Genomic DNA, 17252 nt, shown 5'->3' with positions numbered 1-17252 from the left:
CTATCAGGAGCAGGAATCTCTCTGGTTTTGCTTCATATTTTATTCTTCATGCTTGGCATAGGGAGCGAGGGAAATTAAAGTGTTGAACAGAATTTAACTAGATGTTTTGTCTTTTGCACTATAGCAGTTACTCTTATATTGTACCAAATGGTCACCATTTTTTGGTGAAACTAAATATGGCTTGACATTATTAAGGACTGATAGAAATTCATGAGTGACCCAGACTACCAAGCAAACTAATCAAAGAAATGAAAAATGAAATAGTGATTTTAGAGGACTTTAGAAAAATGGAAATGAGACAGCAAAATGTGGCTCTCTGTCTCTGTTCAAATAATCTTTTTGAAAAAAATGCAAGTAGGGTCATGTACTTTGATTGGAATTGTTTCTTACTTAGAGAATAATTTGTCTTTGATGTGAAGCACAAGGGCAGGGATCTCTGATAGTTTTATTCCCTCCTAGCTTCAATGACTGGCATGTATTAGGCACTTAGGGAATATTTGTTGAGTTGACACTAGATGTTAGAAAGAGCTAATTATGGACAGGCTTATTGGATTAGCTTATAGAACAGAGTATTTTCTCAGCACTCACCCTCTCATATACAATTATTGGTTTACTCATCTTGATGAACAGCTTTTGGGGCTGTGAAATAGCATTTCTGTATTTGCATTTTGTATTTATTTTAGGCTAGAATTAAGAGTACCTTCTTATAGCACATAATGAAGAGTTTATAATACCTCAGGTATATAGGGTAGGTTTTTCTGCTCTCCAGAAGGCCCTGTAGCTTCACGATTTTATGTTTCTTTTCCATATAATAGTTGGAAAGGTCTGAGCTGACTGTGGCATCATCAGCTACACAGAGTTAAGTGTATGACCACACAGAGGCTGTCTTTGCTCTGCATTGTCCCTACTTCTAAATAGCAAATCTAATGCATGACTCTGGCCTAAAACATCTTACATGACTGATTTTGTTAATGAGGGGGAAAAGTGATTTTTTTTCAAGTTTAAAACTGTTTCACTTATATGGGTGTTCCCCCCACCTTAAGAATGTTATTTAATTTGAAATGTAAGAAGGTACTATTTAAAGATTTTTTCCCCCATCCTGTTGCTTTGTATGTTTGAGGAACAGATGGAACCAAAAGCATGTGATGCTCCAGGAAGATTGAAGGCTGCTGGAGCGAGGTGATGTGTCCTCATAGGTTGTACAAATCATAGGATTTTTTTTTACTTCTAACCTCCAATTCTTATAGTGATCGTTCATTAAGGCTGATTTAGTTTACATTCTAGTGATGCCTTACAGACTAAGGAAATCCGTAACTCCCACTGCTAGAGAAAATTTTTCAGTTTTGTGTCCAGTTGAGATGGGTAAAGGCAAGCCTTACTGGACCTTTCTGAAAAGGGGCAGCAGAAATAAAGGGAAGGGTGTATGAAACTGGCCCAGCAGGCTGGGGTCGAAGGATAAGGGACCAGAGAATGAGGAAAAGGTAGCCTGACACTGTAGGCCAAGTGTTAATTCTGAGAGAAATGGTCTGAGTCCCATTTAGGAAAGCGGTGGTGTGTCCATTAAAGAGTTGGGTTAGTGAATGACACATAGCAACAGGGTTCTGGTGCAGACTCAGATATTGGGCGGTGGAGCCTGCATCAGGCCTCATGTGGCTAGAGCATCTGGGGGATCTGAATCTCATCCTGGGGTATAGAGTGTTAGAAGAACCTAGGCTGCCACCATCTGCTGGGGTTCAAAATAGATCACTAGACTAGAAAAATATCAGCAGGGAATGCCTGGAAGGAGACAGGAAAGATAAAGTAGTACGTTTTTATCTAATATATCTGTTTTTCCTTGTGATCATTTATGTGTTTATGGATTCTTAAAAACAGTAGTAGCTATCATTCTCTGGAAGATTCATTTGCTTTGTAGTCATGTTACTGCATGGAAAAAAAATAGCACTCAGAGAACAGAAGGATGTGTACCTCCCTCCTGCCATGTCAAGGACAGGGAGCTGTCACATACTTTCCAGGACTCCAAGACCAATTCCTATGCTATTGGTACAGTTGATTTTTTTCATGTCTCCTTTTTATAGGTCTTTTTTTTCTTTCTTTTTTTTTTTTTTTGTTTAATTTTTTATTGCATTTTAGGTTTTGGGGTACATGTGAAGAACATGCAAGATCGTTGCATAGGTGCACACGTGGCAGCGTGATTTGCTGCCTTCCTCCCCTTCACCTATATCTGGCATTTCTCCCCATGCTATCTCTCCCCAACTCCCCACCCCCCCACTGTCCCTCCCCTATTTCCCCCCAACAGACCCCAGTGTGTGATGCTCCCCTCCCTGTGTCATGTGCTCTCATTGTTCAACACCCGCCTATGAGTGAGAACATGTGGTGTTTGATTTTGTGTTCTTGTGTCAGTTTGCTGAGAATGATGGTTTCCAGGTTCATCCATGTCCCTACAAAGGGCGCGAACTCATCATTTTTGATGGCAGCATAATATCCATGGTGTATATGTGCCACATTTTCCCTGTCCAGTCTATCATCGATGGGCATTTGGGTTGGTTCCAGGTCTTTGCTATTGTAAACTGTGCTGCAATGAACAGTCATGTGCATGTGTCCTTATAGTAGAACGATTTATAATCCTTTGGATATATACCCAGTAATGGGATTGCTGGGGTCAAATGGAATTTCTATTTCTAGGTCCTTGAGGAATCGCCACACTGTCTTCCACAATGGTTGAACTAATTTACACACCACCAACAGTGTAAAAGTGTTCCTGTTTCTCCACATCCTCTCCAGCATCTGTTGTCTCCAGATTTTTTAATGATTGCCATTCTAACTGGTGTGAGATGGTATCTCAATGTAGTTTTGATTTGCATTTCTCTAATGACCAGTGATGATGAGCATTTTTTCATATGTTTGTTGGCCTCATGTATGTCTTCTTTTGTAAAGTATCTGTTCATATCCTTCGCCCACTTTTGAATGGGCTTGTTTGTTTTTTTCTTGTAAATCTGTTTTAGTTCTTTGTAAATTCTGGATATCAGCCCTTTGTCAGATGGGTATACTGCAAAAATTTTTTCCCATTCTGTTGGTTGCCGATTCACTCTAGTGACTGTTTCTTTTGCCGTGCAGAAGCTGTGGAGTTTGATTAGGTCCCATTTGTCTATTTTGGCTTTTGTTGCCAATGTTTTTGGTGTTTTGGTCATGAAGTCCTTGCCTATGCCTATGTCCTGAATGGTTTTGCCTAGATTTTCTTCTATGGTTTTTATGGTGTTAGGTCTATGTTTAAGTCTTTAATCCATCTAGAGTTAAGTTTAGTGTAAGGTGTCAGGAAGGGGTCCAGTTTCTGCTTTCTGCATATGGCTAGCCAGTTTTCCCAACACCACTTATTGAACAGGGAATCCTTTCCCCATTGCTTGTTTTTATCAGGTTTGTCAAAGATCGGGTGGTTGTAGATATGTTGTGTTGCCTCCGACGCCTCTGTTCTGTTCCATTGGTCTATATCTCTGTTTTGGTACCAGTACCATGCTGTTTTGATTACTGTAGCCTTGTAGTATAGTTTGATGTCCGGTATTGTGATGCCTCCCGCTTTGTTCTTTTTGCTTAGAATTGACTTGGCTATGCGGGCTCTCTTTTGGTTCCATATGAAGTTTAAGGTGGTTTTTTCCAGTTCTGTGAAGAAGGTCTTTGGTAGCTTGATGGGGATAGTGTTGAATCTGTAAATTACTTTTGGCAGTATGGCCATTTTCACTATATTGATTCTTCCTAACCATGAACATGGAATGTTTCTCCATCTTTTCATAGTTCTTATGAGTGGCTGGCCTCCATTTCACTTCTAGAGTCAGTCGCCCAGCCTTGAACTTTCCATTTCAGGATAACTTTTCAAGCCTTAATGTAATCTGAAAAAATTCCATCTCTCTGTTTGGAGCCCGCCTCCCTCTGTCTCTACATGGGAGGTTTTTCTTTCCGTCTTCTCCCTTCTTTCTTGCCTATTAAATTCCCTGCTCCTTAAAACCACACACACACACACACACACACACACACACACAGATGTGTGTTCATGGAATATTTAGCTTTCAAGAAATAAATAGCATAGGAGGAAAAAGAAAATACCTCTGTGGTGGTAATTAAGAAGCCTGAGCACAAGTCTCAGTTTTGTCACTGAATAGTTACAAGCTCCTGGACGAGTCACTTTGTTTCTGTGTCTCAGGAGTCATCTATAGAATACAGAGATTGAAGATAATTATTTCTGAGGTCTCTTCCAGCTCTAATAAGTCCAAATGAATGGTCCAGAAAGAATAATCATTAGCATCTTTATAACAGCAGCACTAGCCTCTTGAATATGTTGGGCCACGTGACAAACATGGACAGAAAGTCTTGGCGAGCCCCTGCCCTCTCCCAAATCAGCCTTCTGTCACTTTACTCTGTTTCAGTACAAGCAAATGTAATCTGAGGAAACTAGGGATCGCCATGAGAGCCTTTTGAATTAACTGAATGTTACAACTGCCATTCTGTCATGAAAATAAGCTGAGGCTGAGTTCCTCTTCACACCTCAGGCCTCTCTTCCCTGGCCAGCCCTTCTTGGTATCCTGCTAATTGCACCTCTAGACAACTGGTATTTTTAATTCATTTCCACTTTAGCTTCTCTCCAGAGTTCATAGCTCAGTCTTCAGCTTTTCCTACTAATGATTCTGTGACAATCTTCTTAGCAAAGAGGGAAGCATCTACCTGAGTGTCGCTTGATACTCTCCTGTCAATCTCACTTGGGATCTGAAAGCCTTTCAGTTCACTGATACTCTGAAGGTATTCATCATTATAATCATGGTAACAGAATTTCTTGTTTCCTCTACCTCCCACCCCTGACTGAATGTGAGCTGCTCAAAGTTATGGGTCTGATGTTATCAGTGTTGTGTATCCCCAGCACCTGGTACCTAGTACACACACCAAAAAAGTACATTGAGTTATTTCTCTGGTACTGTGTTGAGAGGTTGAGAGAGTTTGTCTGATGACCATTAACTAGGTCACCTGTTGGAAGCCTTTCAAGGCTTATCTACCAAATGGAGTCCTTAGAGAAAGCATCAGAAGGTGAAGTGCCAGTTTCCAGCCTTCCTCTTAATTAGTTTGCTTCATTAAATTTTTCCTGCAATTTTGATTTGTTATGGAAGTCACCTTCACTTTCTGCTAAAGCTTCTATGGAACGTTATTTTGTACCTTTAAACAGCTGCTTCTCTCCAGGAAGCCTGCTTTTATTTTATGGCAAGCCGGCCAGACTGTCTCAGTGACAGGCTGGCTCATGTCTATAAACAGTCAAGGCCTCAGAGCCAGATGGGGCAGGACAGGGTCATCCAATGTGTCTTTGAAGTGATTATTTCCTATTGAATCTAGTTGCGAACCCCACGTGTACCTAGTACCATGATGGTGGGCGTTGAGAAATAATGTAGGAGGAAGAAAATAAAACTTCTTCAGAAAACAATTGGAAAACCATATTGTAATGTTAGGATGTGATACATTGCAGGCATATTGTTCACTGAATCATTATTTATTGTGGCAAAAGACTACAGACTAAATGTCCAATAATAAGACCCTGATAAATATTCCACCTGCTGGAATACTATGATGCTATTGACAAGAGTAACATGGCTTTGTGTGTGATAATGTAACATGATCTTGATAAGGGATAAAAGAGCAAGAAATAGCAAGAAGGCCAGGCCCAGTGGCTCACGCCCATAATCCCAACACTTTGGGAGGCTGAGGCAGGAGGATCACTTGAGCCCACGAGTTTGAAACTGGCCTGAGCAGCATAGCAAGACTCTATTTCTACCAAAAAAAAAAAAAAAAAAAAAAAATGGTCTGACATGGTGGTGCCAGATCCATGCCTATAGTCCTAGCTACTTGGGAAGCAGAGGTGCAAGGATCACCTGAGTTCAGGATCTTTGCTTATAGCTTCAGTGAGCTATGATGGCATCACTATACTCCAGCCTGAGTGGCAGAACAGGACCCTATCTCTAAAATTAAAATAAAAATAGCAAAAATAGGCCAGGCATGGTGGCTCAAGCCTGTAATCTCAGCACTTTGGGAGGCCAAGGAGGGTGGATGACCTGAGGTAAGGAGTTCAAGACCAGCCTGGCCAACATGACTTAACCCTATCTCTACTAAAAAACATAAAAATTAGCCAGGCATGGTGGTGGGCATCTGTAATCCCAGGTACTCAGGACGCTGAGGCAGGGAGAATTGCTTGAACCTAGGAAGTGGAGGTTGCAGTGAGCCAAGATCATGCCACTGCACTCTAGCCTGGGTGGTGGAGCGAGACTCTAACTAAAAAAAAAAAAAAAAAAAAAAAAAAAAAAAAAAGTCGCAAAAATATATATCATGCTTCCATTCATAATCCATGAGAAGAAAATAGGTGGGTGAGCATGCACACACACCCATAGGCATGTGGATAGATTATCATCATCTCTGGAAGGATGCATGGGAAACTGGGATCAGTTCTTGTTTCTAGGCAGAGGGACTGGGCAGGAAACTGGTATGGGAAGGAAACAAATTTCACTGCATGCTTTTTTGTATAGTTGGGGGGAAAGTTCATTCTATATTTACTGTATTTATTTTCTCAGAAAAATTAAAATCTACTAAATTTTCTTTGTTTTTAAACAAGGTCTCATTCTGTCACCAAGGCTGGAATACAGTTGTCTGATCACAGCTCACTTCAACCTGAACCTCCTGGGCTCAGATGATCTCACCCCAGCCTCTTGAGTAGCGAGGACTACAGGTGCTCACCATCTTGCCAGGCTCTTTTTTGTATTATTTGTAGAGATGGGTTTTTCACTGTGTTGCCCAGCCTGGTCTTGAACTCTTGGACTCATGTGATCTGCCTGCCTTGGCCTCTCAAAGTGCTGGGATTACAGGCCTGGGTCACCACATCACATAGCTCATGCCTGTAAAGCCAGCATTTTGGGAGGCCGAGGCAGGCGGATCATGAAGTCAGGGGCTCAAGACCAGCCTGACTAACATGGTGAAACCCTGTCTCTACTAAAAATACAAAAGTTAGGCAAATGTGGTAGAGTGTGCCTGTAGTCCCAGCTACTTGGGAGGCTGAGGCAGGAGAATTGCTTGAACCTGGGAGGTAGAGATTGCATTGAGCCAAGATTGCACCACTGCCCTCTAGCCTGGGCGACAGAGCGAGACTCTGTCTCCAAAAAGAAAGTTGTATGACATGAAAGCTGATGGAAAACTTCTTTATTTGAAAGGTAGTTATTGAGCTCCTGCTCTTTACCAGGTATTGTTGCGGGCTCTGAGATGCAGATAATTTCAAACAGCTACAAGTACCCTAAAGTCACGGAAGTGGAGGTTTTGGTGGAGAATGAATGACTAGGGGTGGAGTAGGGCTGTTGTGTAAGGAAGGATGGTCACAGAAGGTCCCTTTGAAAAAAAGATACTGAGATGACTTCTGAATAGTGAGAAGCCAGCTAAGTAGGGAATCAGGATGGGGCAACAGAGTTCCAGGCAGAAAGAGAGCAGATGGAGGGTCATTCGGGAAAGCTTCAGAAAGGAGGCAAGCTTGTGTTCCATGCATGGGCTGAGTAGAAGCTAAAGTCCCACACAATCACCTGGAACGAAGAGTCAGGCCTGTCTGACAAAGTTAGAAGTGAGAAGTGGTAGGGATGAAGTTTACATCAGTAGGATAAGGCATGAGCCCCAAGGACCCCTGGATGCTGGGGTCTGGCCAGCTTTTTCAGGTACCTCTTGAGACACACTCAGATATGTTGCAGGAGTCATCTGCTGTGAAGCCTGAGACTGCTAGTGGCATTCTAGGGGTTCTCTTCACTCTGTCCACATACTAATATGTGTTCTGGAACAGAGAATGAAAGGCAGGAGCAAAAGAGAACTTTCTCCCCCTGACTTGCAGAGAGGCTCATTACAGGTTTTAAAAGGACTGGGCAATGCAGACAGCTGTAGTGTGAGGGAGACAGTGTGGCTCCTTGTATACTTCATGTGAGAATGTGAATGCATGCTCTGTGATCGTGTCCTGAACCGACTTTCCTCATCTGTAAAGTGGTGATTGCAGTATTACCTCCACCCACTTCACAGAATTATCAAGTTGAGAATCAAAACGAGAGAACAAGTGGCTTCTGTTAAGTATTAGGTGTTAAACAGGTTGTCGAAAGTGGTTATTAGTGGGGACAGTACAGAAGTAACGTCAGTTGAGCAGTCTTTGAGTAAACACAGTGTCCTTCTGCTAAACCTCCCAGAAGTGATGTGTATCAGATTCCATTTCTGTACATCCTAGTATGTGATTTTAGTTGTTTTTTTTTTTAATCTAACTGTTTTGGTGGACACAAGAAAATAAAGTTCATCAGGAGATATTTTGTAACTCATCATTATGATGACTGGCAAATATCCAAAGGACGTGTTTCTTTTAAGCCAGTGCTGTCTTTATCCCCACACTGAGGCAGGCTCTCATGTGTTTTACACAGGACTTGTTGAATTTTTATCTTGATTATGCTATTAGTTTCTTACTTTGTTCCACCTCAGGCTTACTTTTGTTAACTGAAGATCTTCACCCACAGAACAATCATCTGCTTAAGTAAGAACTGTGTTTATTCCAAATGATCAATTTTATTTTACTGCTACAGCACACCACTTTTTATGTCTTTGTAAATTACTAACTTTACAGAACTTTTCTTAATTCTAAGAAAGTTATTTACTAGCTTCAGTTTCTAAGAAGAGAGGAAAATGTACCTCAAAGGACAGTAGAGCCCGAGATCTTCCAAAGCCTATATTATCATTTTAGATGATAAAATTTTACCAATATTAATGTCTTTGTCTTCCTTATAGCACAGTAGAAGTACCAACTACTTGCCGGGCACAGTGGCTCACGCGTAATCCTAGCACTTTGGTAGGCCAAGGTGGGTGGATCACCTGAGCTCAGGAGTTCAAGACCAGCCTGGCCAACATGGTGAAACCCTATGTAGACAAAAACACAAAAAATTAGCCAAACATGATAGCAGATGCCTTTAATCCCAGCTACCCAGGAGGCTGAGATGAGAGAATCGCTTGAACCCGGGAGGCGGAGGTTGCAGTGAGCCAAGATTGCGCCATTGCATTCTAGCCTGGGTGACAGAGCAACACCATTTCAAAAAAAAAAAAAAAAAAATACCAAGTGCTTTAGAAGTAGGAGATAGAAAGTAAATAAAATCTAAAGGAGGTGGGGAGAAAGCCCCTGTTATGAGGGTACAGCAGAACCCAAGACTCAAACATCACCCTTTCCTGGGCCTGTTGACAGTAGAGGGAAGCAATTACCTTACCTTAAAACATAACTTTAGTCATTATGATTTAATAATTACTTTAAAACATTTTTTTTAATTACCTCAAATAATGCTCAAGAACATCAGTATATTGCAAAATTTGAACAATACATTGTAAAAAAAAAAGTGTATAAATTTTTGAGTTATAAAGGAAAAGTTTAGATCTGAGGGGCAGGATGGATTGAGGCTGACCTTCTTTTCCAGATTGGCCTTTATGAAATATGTTTAAGTTTTGTTATTTATATTAACACGAAAGCCTCCTTTAATTGGAGAAGATGCTAATGTGGTGGCTGAGCCTCTACCTCTGGGATGCCAGATAAGTGAGGCATTGCAATCCTGAGTCTCATGCTCAAAACTTGCTTACTGTATCAGGAGCTAAAATGGTCTTGTTTTCTAGTAATCTCCAGTTTGTGATTCGTACTCAGAGGCTTGCACATTGCTGTGTTCACTGAGAGAACATTTATGGCTTTTGGAAAATGTGCTTGCTCCTTCTTGTCTGGAGTTAGCTTTATTGGTCTCACTCTGAGCCATCTTGAAAGTTAACATGTGCTAACCCCCCAGTCATTTTCTCAGACTCCCAGAGAGGTAACAGAACATCTTTATTCTGGATTTGCCATACGTGACATAATTTCTGTTTAAATATCTGGCTGTTGTAGTCTAAGATCATAAGACACATTTAAATCTTCAGAATGGCAACACAATTTGAATTGCTGTCAAACAGTATGTGGCCGGAAACAGGAAAGAAAGGAAAATTATTGATCATTGACAAGTCTTTGTGTCTCACATTGTTTCACTAGCCTGTAATTAATTGAGCCTTTTGACGTCCATCCATATTTTTTTTCCTCCTTTTGGAAATTCAGCTCCGTTCCCACCCCACATGGTGCCTTGCAGATTACTTGAGACTTTTATTTGTGGTATCTCTATTTTGTTGTTGACATTAATGAGCTTACTGCACAATATCACAAGAGAAATAGTGTTGCCATTTGGAATGTTAATGAATTGCTTGCCTGGCCAATTGCCATTTGTTCCAGTGTGTGAATATGCTTGTGTGTGTGTGTGAGTGTGTGTGTGTGTGTGTGTGTGTGTGTGTGTGTGTGGGGAAAAGAGAGACGAGTAGCAGGGGTGGATTGCATTTTTTTCCTCTTTGCAGCCAGTGACGTGAGCTGTGCCTGGAACAATCAGACTCGCTGCAAACAGGGTAGTTGAAGATGCTGGGGGAAGCAGCTTGGTGCTTCTTAAGCTAACGCGGATCACAGCGCTCAGGAGCTGCTCAGGCACAACCCCGCAGAGTTCCTCCAGCGTCAGAGCCTTGGAACGGTTGGAAAGTGCCTTTTTGTTTCTCCAAACCCCTTCCTTAGTTGACCTTCAAAAATGATTGGTGTGAATAGTGTTCAGAGTGCCAGCAAGGTACGGGTGAGGACCTCAGGTTCCGTGAAATACTCCCGGGAGGATTCTATCCGGCGGCAGTCTCACAGGTCAAAGTCCATGAAAATTTCCAACTCCTCAGAGTTTTCTGCTAAGGAGAACAAGGTAAAGATATACCACTTCAATCTTATTGACAGCTGTGTGGCAAGGCAACAGAATTGGATAGTCTTTGGCAGTGTCTAATGTGTAGCGATGGACTGAGAAAGTAACGAGGAGTATAAAATGGCTCTAAGAGAATCAGGTGAGATCAGGTGAAAGGGACAGGACCTGAACTCCAGATACAGAGATGCTGTGGCGTGGGTCAGTTTTGTAAAGAGCCAGATTGTGGAGGAGATGGGTGAAAGCAGTGGTCAAAATGAAATGACTGTGGGAAACTGTTGTTTGGCACATCGATCTTTTTTTTGGTCTCAGAAAGGTTGCCTTGAAAATGATTTTTCAGAGGAGTGTATTTTTAGAACATCAGGAATATAGAGATATTATACCTCTATATTCATAATTGTATACGATTTTATCTTTCAGTCGGTTCCTTTTGCCTTTCCTCTTCTGGTCTCCCCCAACCCCCAATCTGTGGAGCTGATGTACAAGTCTGACCTGGTCCTATTATACTACATTCATGTCAGGTTTAGAGTTGTTAGTCCCAGGTATATTTAATGAAAAGAGATTTCTTCTTTCATGTTTCTTACACATATATGTGCTGATGCTATGCTGCCATTAAACCACTCGTGGTTTTGCAGCTGTCTTGAAGATAATATAATCTTTGTTCGTGTGAAATGTGAAGGGAGTGATTACGTAGTGAAGTGGGCATTTACTACATGCAACATATTCTTGAGATTCTTCCCACCACCATCTGTGTGAGCAGGGTACTCAGAAACACTCCCACTCCACAGGTTTAAAAATGGAATAATAGAATCATAGGATCACAGAACTCTAGGGCTGGAGATGGAGATGATTATAACGGAGATTCATGTGTTTGATAATGTGCAGAGAGAGCCTCAGGAGGTGGATCCCAGTGTCATTTCAGCCTTCTCAGGGTTATATCCAGACCCACTGAGAGTGACATCAGGCTTTCTCCCTCAAACCATTCCCCACTGCCCTCCTCCCCTGTTACCTCCCTGTCCCCGATGTGACATAACATTATTGAGAGACTTTGGCAATAACAATTTCCCCTCAAAATATGGCAGGGGACAGGTGGCAAAATACCTTAGTGTGACTTTAAGAAATATGTTGGCTTCCTCTTCACCCGCTTACATTATGACGTAGTAGAGTCTGACCCCATCCTTCATTAGCAAATTGTCTGGCTCCAATAAGTCTTCCAATGTGGCTTTTTCCTCCTCACTGTTTTTAGAGAGAAATGTGTCTTCAAAGCCCTTTAATGTGACCTGTATAGGGGTATGTTGACTTCTACTGAAACTGTTATGAGACCGCCTGTGGTGTGATGACTATGGTCTCCTGCTGAAATAGACCTGAATGGTTTATTATATTCTTATATAAATAAATGTGAGCATGTATGTGATTGTCAACATGGCTATAAAATTGGCTTCTGTAAAGAACACTAAAAGAGATATCTGGATTTTGTTTTATATGTTTTAATTTGGATTATCCCCATAGTATGCAGTCAGAGGCTATGGGAAATTAAGAGCTCATCCTCCGTAACTCTGTTGTAGTCCTACTACCTGTCCTTATGATAATTTAAGCATTGTTACATTAGTGGGTTCAGCCATAATTATGGTTGTATAGTGTAATATTGGAATCTAGCATAAAAGATTATCTACTATCCTCTGTGTTTGTCACACAGTACAGGTACTCTTATATGATATGTATCTGTGCAAGAGAAGGCCAAGCACTTTTTTTTTTTAATATTCCAAACACTGCAGGAGTTAACAGTATAAAAGACCACTAGTAGGACTGTTGTCAGTAGGCCATCACATGGTATCTTGGAGATAATAGTTTTTAAGAGATCATTAGTATTTTTTAAGGCATATGTGGTCTCTAAGTTCTAGTATATGTATTCAATGATATATCCAAGCTCCCAATATCTCATAAGAGATTTTTAAAGTTATCTAGTTGCTTAAAATTGAACACCAGAGCTAAGAGAAAATCATTAGAATAGGAAATTAGATCAGAGTGGCCCTAATCATTCACCAGCCATTTATGTTCCCTAAATGAAATAAACTGAATAATATGATAGGCTTGTACCCTAAATTAATGAACAAAATTATACTATAATAAACATGTGTAAAATGTTGATTTGAGTGTCACTTCTCCCATTTTTATCCACAGTTACACATCTTACTCCAATTTTAATCAGAATTTTCATTCATCTTACTTATATCTAGTAGTGTTTTTTAGCCCTTAAATCAGTGTTTCTTCTTTTTTTTTTAAACAGAGACAGTGTCTCACTATGTTGCCCAGGTTGGTCTCAAACTCCTGGGCTCAACCAGGCCGTCCACCTCTGCCTTTCAGAATGCTGGGATTACAGTCATGAGCTACTGCACCAGCTGGTGTTTCTACTTGCTAATCATGTAAACACCATTTCTGATTATCTGGCTTTTTTATCCAAAATTCAGGATGTCTAATCTGATTATTAGAAGTTCCCCCTTGCCACTTCACTCCACCCCCTCACCTTGTCTTCCCAACCTGTAAAAAATAAGGTACCATTAACTCATGGTTTGCTCCTGGGATTTAATATTATCTTTCTAGAACTCTGGCTCTTTCTAGAATAGGTGTAATAATTGCTTCTCCTTGTCAGAGTTGGAATTACATGTTTTGGATTCTTTGAAACTTTCATCTTTGATGTTTCTAGCTTGTTTTCTTGGCCATTAAATACATAATGGTTTATTCAAATATTGATTATCTGTGTTCCACACTTGTTCTCTGATTTATTCCTTTTTTTAAATTCATTTGAAAAAAGTGTTAAAGGATTGTTGAAAGAACTAGAAGTTTTGCCTTTGATTTTAGTGAAATATCTTAAATGCTTTTCTTGATCTAATTATTTTAAATTAAGAAAATTGAATTTTCCAGTCCTTTGTAACTCATATTGACATAGTCTGAAGAATATTATTTAGCCTACCAAATTCAGCCTATGGATGTTATTTTTTTAAACTTGATTCTCTGTATATACTTTTTTTCTTTATTCTGTGTTTAAATCTTATTATTTCCTCTAAAGAGAATATGACTTTCACTTTTTCTGGATAGTAATGTTTGTATCAAACTCTGAAACAGATAATATGGGCAGGATGCAAATATGCATATGTTTTGGAAGTGTACGTATGTGTTTTGTGGAGACCAGCATTCATTATTACAATGTATTAATTAAGTCTGACTGGGTTCAACTGCACATTGGGTGTCTGGTATTGGAAGAGTTACCAGCAAGGCTTCTGGCCATGAGGGGGCAGTGCAGACCTTCCTGCTGTCAGATCCAGCTGGTTGCTCTGCCTTGGTCAGAAGTAATATTTTAGAATCAATTAGATTCTAATTGATTTCTAATTTAGAAACAGTTTCTTAAAAGTAGAATACAACCAGCCCCGGGTATTCAGGTACCCGCAGGATTTCAAAACCTGTGCATATGGAGGGCCAGCTGTACTCCAGAATTTGGGATGTACAGTATTAGAAAATGTTGATTTAAGCCTCACTTCTTCCAGACATTTCCACAGTCCTCCTCTGAGTCTAAGTATTTGTCAAATATAAATTATTTTGGTATTGATTAATTTTTAAGGTTTAAAACATAAATCTACAAAATTTCATGTTGATAATATCACTTTTTTTTTCCCCATCTCTTGCCAAACTGATACCATGTAAATGAAGGGGAATCATGGCCTCTTTTTGTTTCTTCATGTTGTTGTAGGTGAATTATCGCATGAGTGGATAAATATAACATGGGTGCCTGAATCCTCGAGGCTTTTTTTGAGCAATAAGCATGATGCTAGAGATTAGATCAAGAATTCTCTAGTTAATAATGTTGATTCAAGTGAACTGTTTAAAGCTATTATTCAATAATATAGCAAATAAATCCATTTCTGTGGCAGCAAAATTTCAGGAACTTCCAGTAAACTACTGGTACTTTGGGTGGCGCATAGTGAAACATTGACCTGTTGGTTTCTCAGTCAGGATGCTGCATCCTGGTGGTCTACCCTGGTTTTGCTTTCTAAGTAGCAGTGTGCACCTAGGCAAGTCACTTCGCCTCCCCAAGACTCACCCCTAAAATGCAAGGGTTTGATAAAATTAGACCTTTGTTCTGAGCAATGTTAATTTTAAAAATCTTGCAGAGGTTGGTGGGGTCATTTCCTCTGTGAAAGAAACCTTAGAGACTGAGCTAGATTTAACAAAAGTGAGTTTTCTGTGTCTTCTGAATTAACCTCTTCCTATAATAGGAGATGTTAACCATAAACGTGTTAAAGGAAAATGGAAGTCCTTTGCTCCAAAACTCTGCTAAGTGCCTAATCCATTGCTTTTTAAGAACCTGTTGCCATAATATTGAAAGGCACCCTCAAGTCTAGTCTCTTCTTTCTGCATAGGCTTTGCTTGCTGTTTCCTTCACACTGTTATATAAATGCTAATCATTGCTCCCTCTGTGAGTTAAAGCTATACACAAAGGAACCTGAAGAAATCATTACAATGGTCCTTTGCAACCTCAAGTTTTGGTGGCAGGCTTACAGATTGTTGTCATTTCTCCTAGATCACTTTTGTTCTTTAGACTAAAGCTATAGCCTGGGAAGGATATTCTGGTCAAACAGGACATTTATATCTGCCTATTTGAAAATGGAGAAAATTCTTAGTCGTAATTTGAAAGTTTTCCTGCAAATCTCTCTATATACTTTTGTTACTCTTAAGTTGAGGGAGAATATTTTTCACCTCATAAATTCGTCATTTAGCTGAATAGACTTTGTTAAAAGAAAACCTTAAGCATATATAATTTTCAAGTTCATTTGAGCATTCAGGAATGCATAAATTAGGGTTGTACCAGACCACAAGGGGCTGGCACTCTGATGAGAGATGCCAGAGGGAAAACTCTTACTTAGTATTTGAAGAGGCAAGACAAACAGTTTGGATGGCTAGAAGTTAGTTGATGGAAAGAATGATATGCAGAGAGAAAGAAAACAATTGTTTTAAAAGAAGTTGGTGGTTTCTGATTGGTGTATTTTCCAGTTTCCATTTACTGTTTACATTGGGCTTTGGTTTGTTCATGTAAAAATTTAAAATGCCAGAGCTACCTCAGTCTAACGAGCTCCCAAGTAGAATTTTTTTTAAACAACTTAAATGATTAGGTCAAAATATCAACATCCTCCTGCATTAGTTCTGATCCTGGCATATGAAAGAATTAGGGAGGAGGTGTTTTTAACAAAGTAAATCTGAAAGTGCAAAGATAAAAACAATTTTATCTCCAGAAGTCTATTTTACTTTTTTGGCTCTCCTGTCTTTACACTGTACTACTTCTTGTGTTCCAAGAAGTTAAACTTTTCCTCCAGGTATAATTCTGCCAGACTAACAATTCTGATGTTTTAATGTTATCCTTAGCCAAAGGAGATCTTAAAAGGGAGGTAGTTCTACAGATTATCATTATACATATCATTTTTATTATCGATAGCTGTTTATTCCCCTTAAGTTGATGACTGGAGTCAGACTTGACCCATAATAAAAACTTTCACTACCTACACAATATTGGTTTGTCTCCTAGGCTGGAGTACAGTGGCATGACCTGGACTCACTGCAACCTCCGCCTCCTGGGTTCAAGCAATTCTTGTGCACCATCACTCCCAGCTTTTTTTTTTTTTTTTTTAATTATTTTTAATAGAGATGGGGTTTCGCCATGTTTCCCAGGCTGGTCAACATGTGATCTGACCTCCTCTGCTTCCAAAAGTGCTGGAATTACAAGCATGAGCCACTGTGCTGACCTTCTTTTATTTTTGTTAGGAAAGCTAGCAAGGTAACACTGGTTTTTGTTATTTGTTTGAGCTACCCACCACACACCAACTCTTAATTTCCCCCCTTCCCCCAGTTCCTTTGTGTCTGTGAATTTCTCAGATCCTGCTGGTACTTTCATGTAAATTAATGTCTTTTTTAAGGATGTTGAAATGATTATTTAGAAGTAAATACTGAACAAACTATGCTCCTGATAGAGTGATATTTCTTGACCCTTGAATATAATTAAAAGCAGATCTTCACCGTCACTATTTACCCATTTTCACTTGAGTAAAGAAAGTGTAGGTGATGTGTTTGGTTTGGCTGTCTCTATTACCTACCACAGGCTCTTTGGCTTCCCGTGTAATGGAAATTAACATGGAGCCAAGCAGATTTCCCAAACAAGGCTTTTAAATCGGGGCTTATGCTCAAACACAAGGGAGACAGTGGAGGTGAGGCAAGGGATCCTCTGACTGACTCTGCAGGGGGCAGCGGAGGGGAAGCTGGTAGGGATTGTTTTCTTTTAGGCAAAGCACAGGAAATATCATCTGAGCTAAAGTATACAGGCTGGGCCAGACAAAGCACAAAAGAGGGCTAGGGTATGAAGATCAGCATATCTAGTTGTAATAGTTATCTTGAGTGATG

General features: G+C 40.0%; 1 protein-coding gene across 12 annotated transcripts in view; it reads left to right on the top strand.

The window, feature by feature from the left end:
* The window catches only part of PSD3 (pleckstrin and Sec7 domain containing 3), a 674493-nt gene that overhangs the window by 518291 nt on the left and 138950 nt on the right, over positions 1 to 17252 (top strand). Inside the window, exon 1 of one of the 12 annotated variants that reach the window (XM_064368712.1) lies at positions 10340 to 10814. The exons of the other annotated variants lie outside the window; for them this stretch is intronic. Within the exon in view, the coding sequence (XP_064224782.1) occupies positions 10656 to 10814 (159 nt within the window). The 5' untranslated portion in view covers positions 10340 to 10655. Of the gene's footprint in view, positions 1 to 10339; positions 10815 to 17252 lie in introns of those variants that run through there. 12 annotated transcript variants of the gene reach the window in all.

Source organism: Aotus nancymaae, unplaced genomic scaffold, assembly GCF_030222135.1.
Source record: "Aotus nancymaae isolate 86718 unplaced genomic scaffold, 86718_ANA_hifiasm-v0.15.2.pri h1tg000079l, whole genome shotgun sequence".
In the NCBI taxonomy this organism is placed as follows: domain Eukaryota; kingdom Metazoa; phylum Chordata; class Mammalia; order Primates; family Aotidae; genus Aotus; species Aotus nancymaae.
Note: the sequence above shows the minus strand (reverse complement) of the source record. Positions and strands in the feature narration are given on the sequence as shown.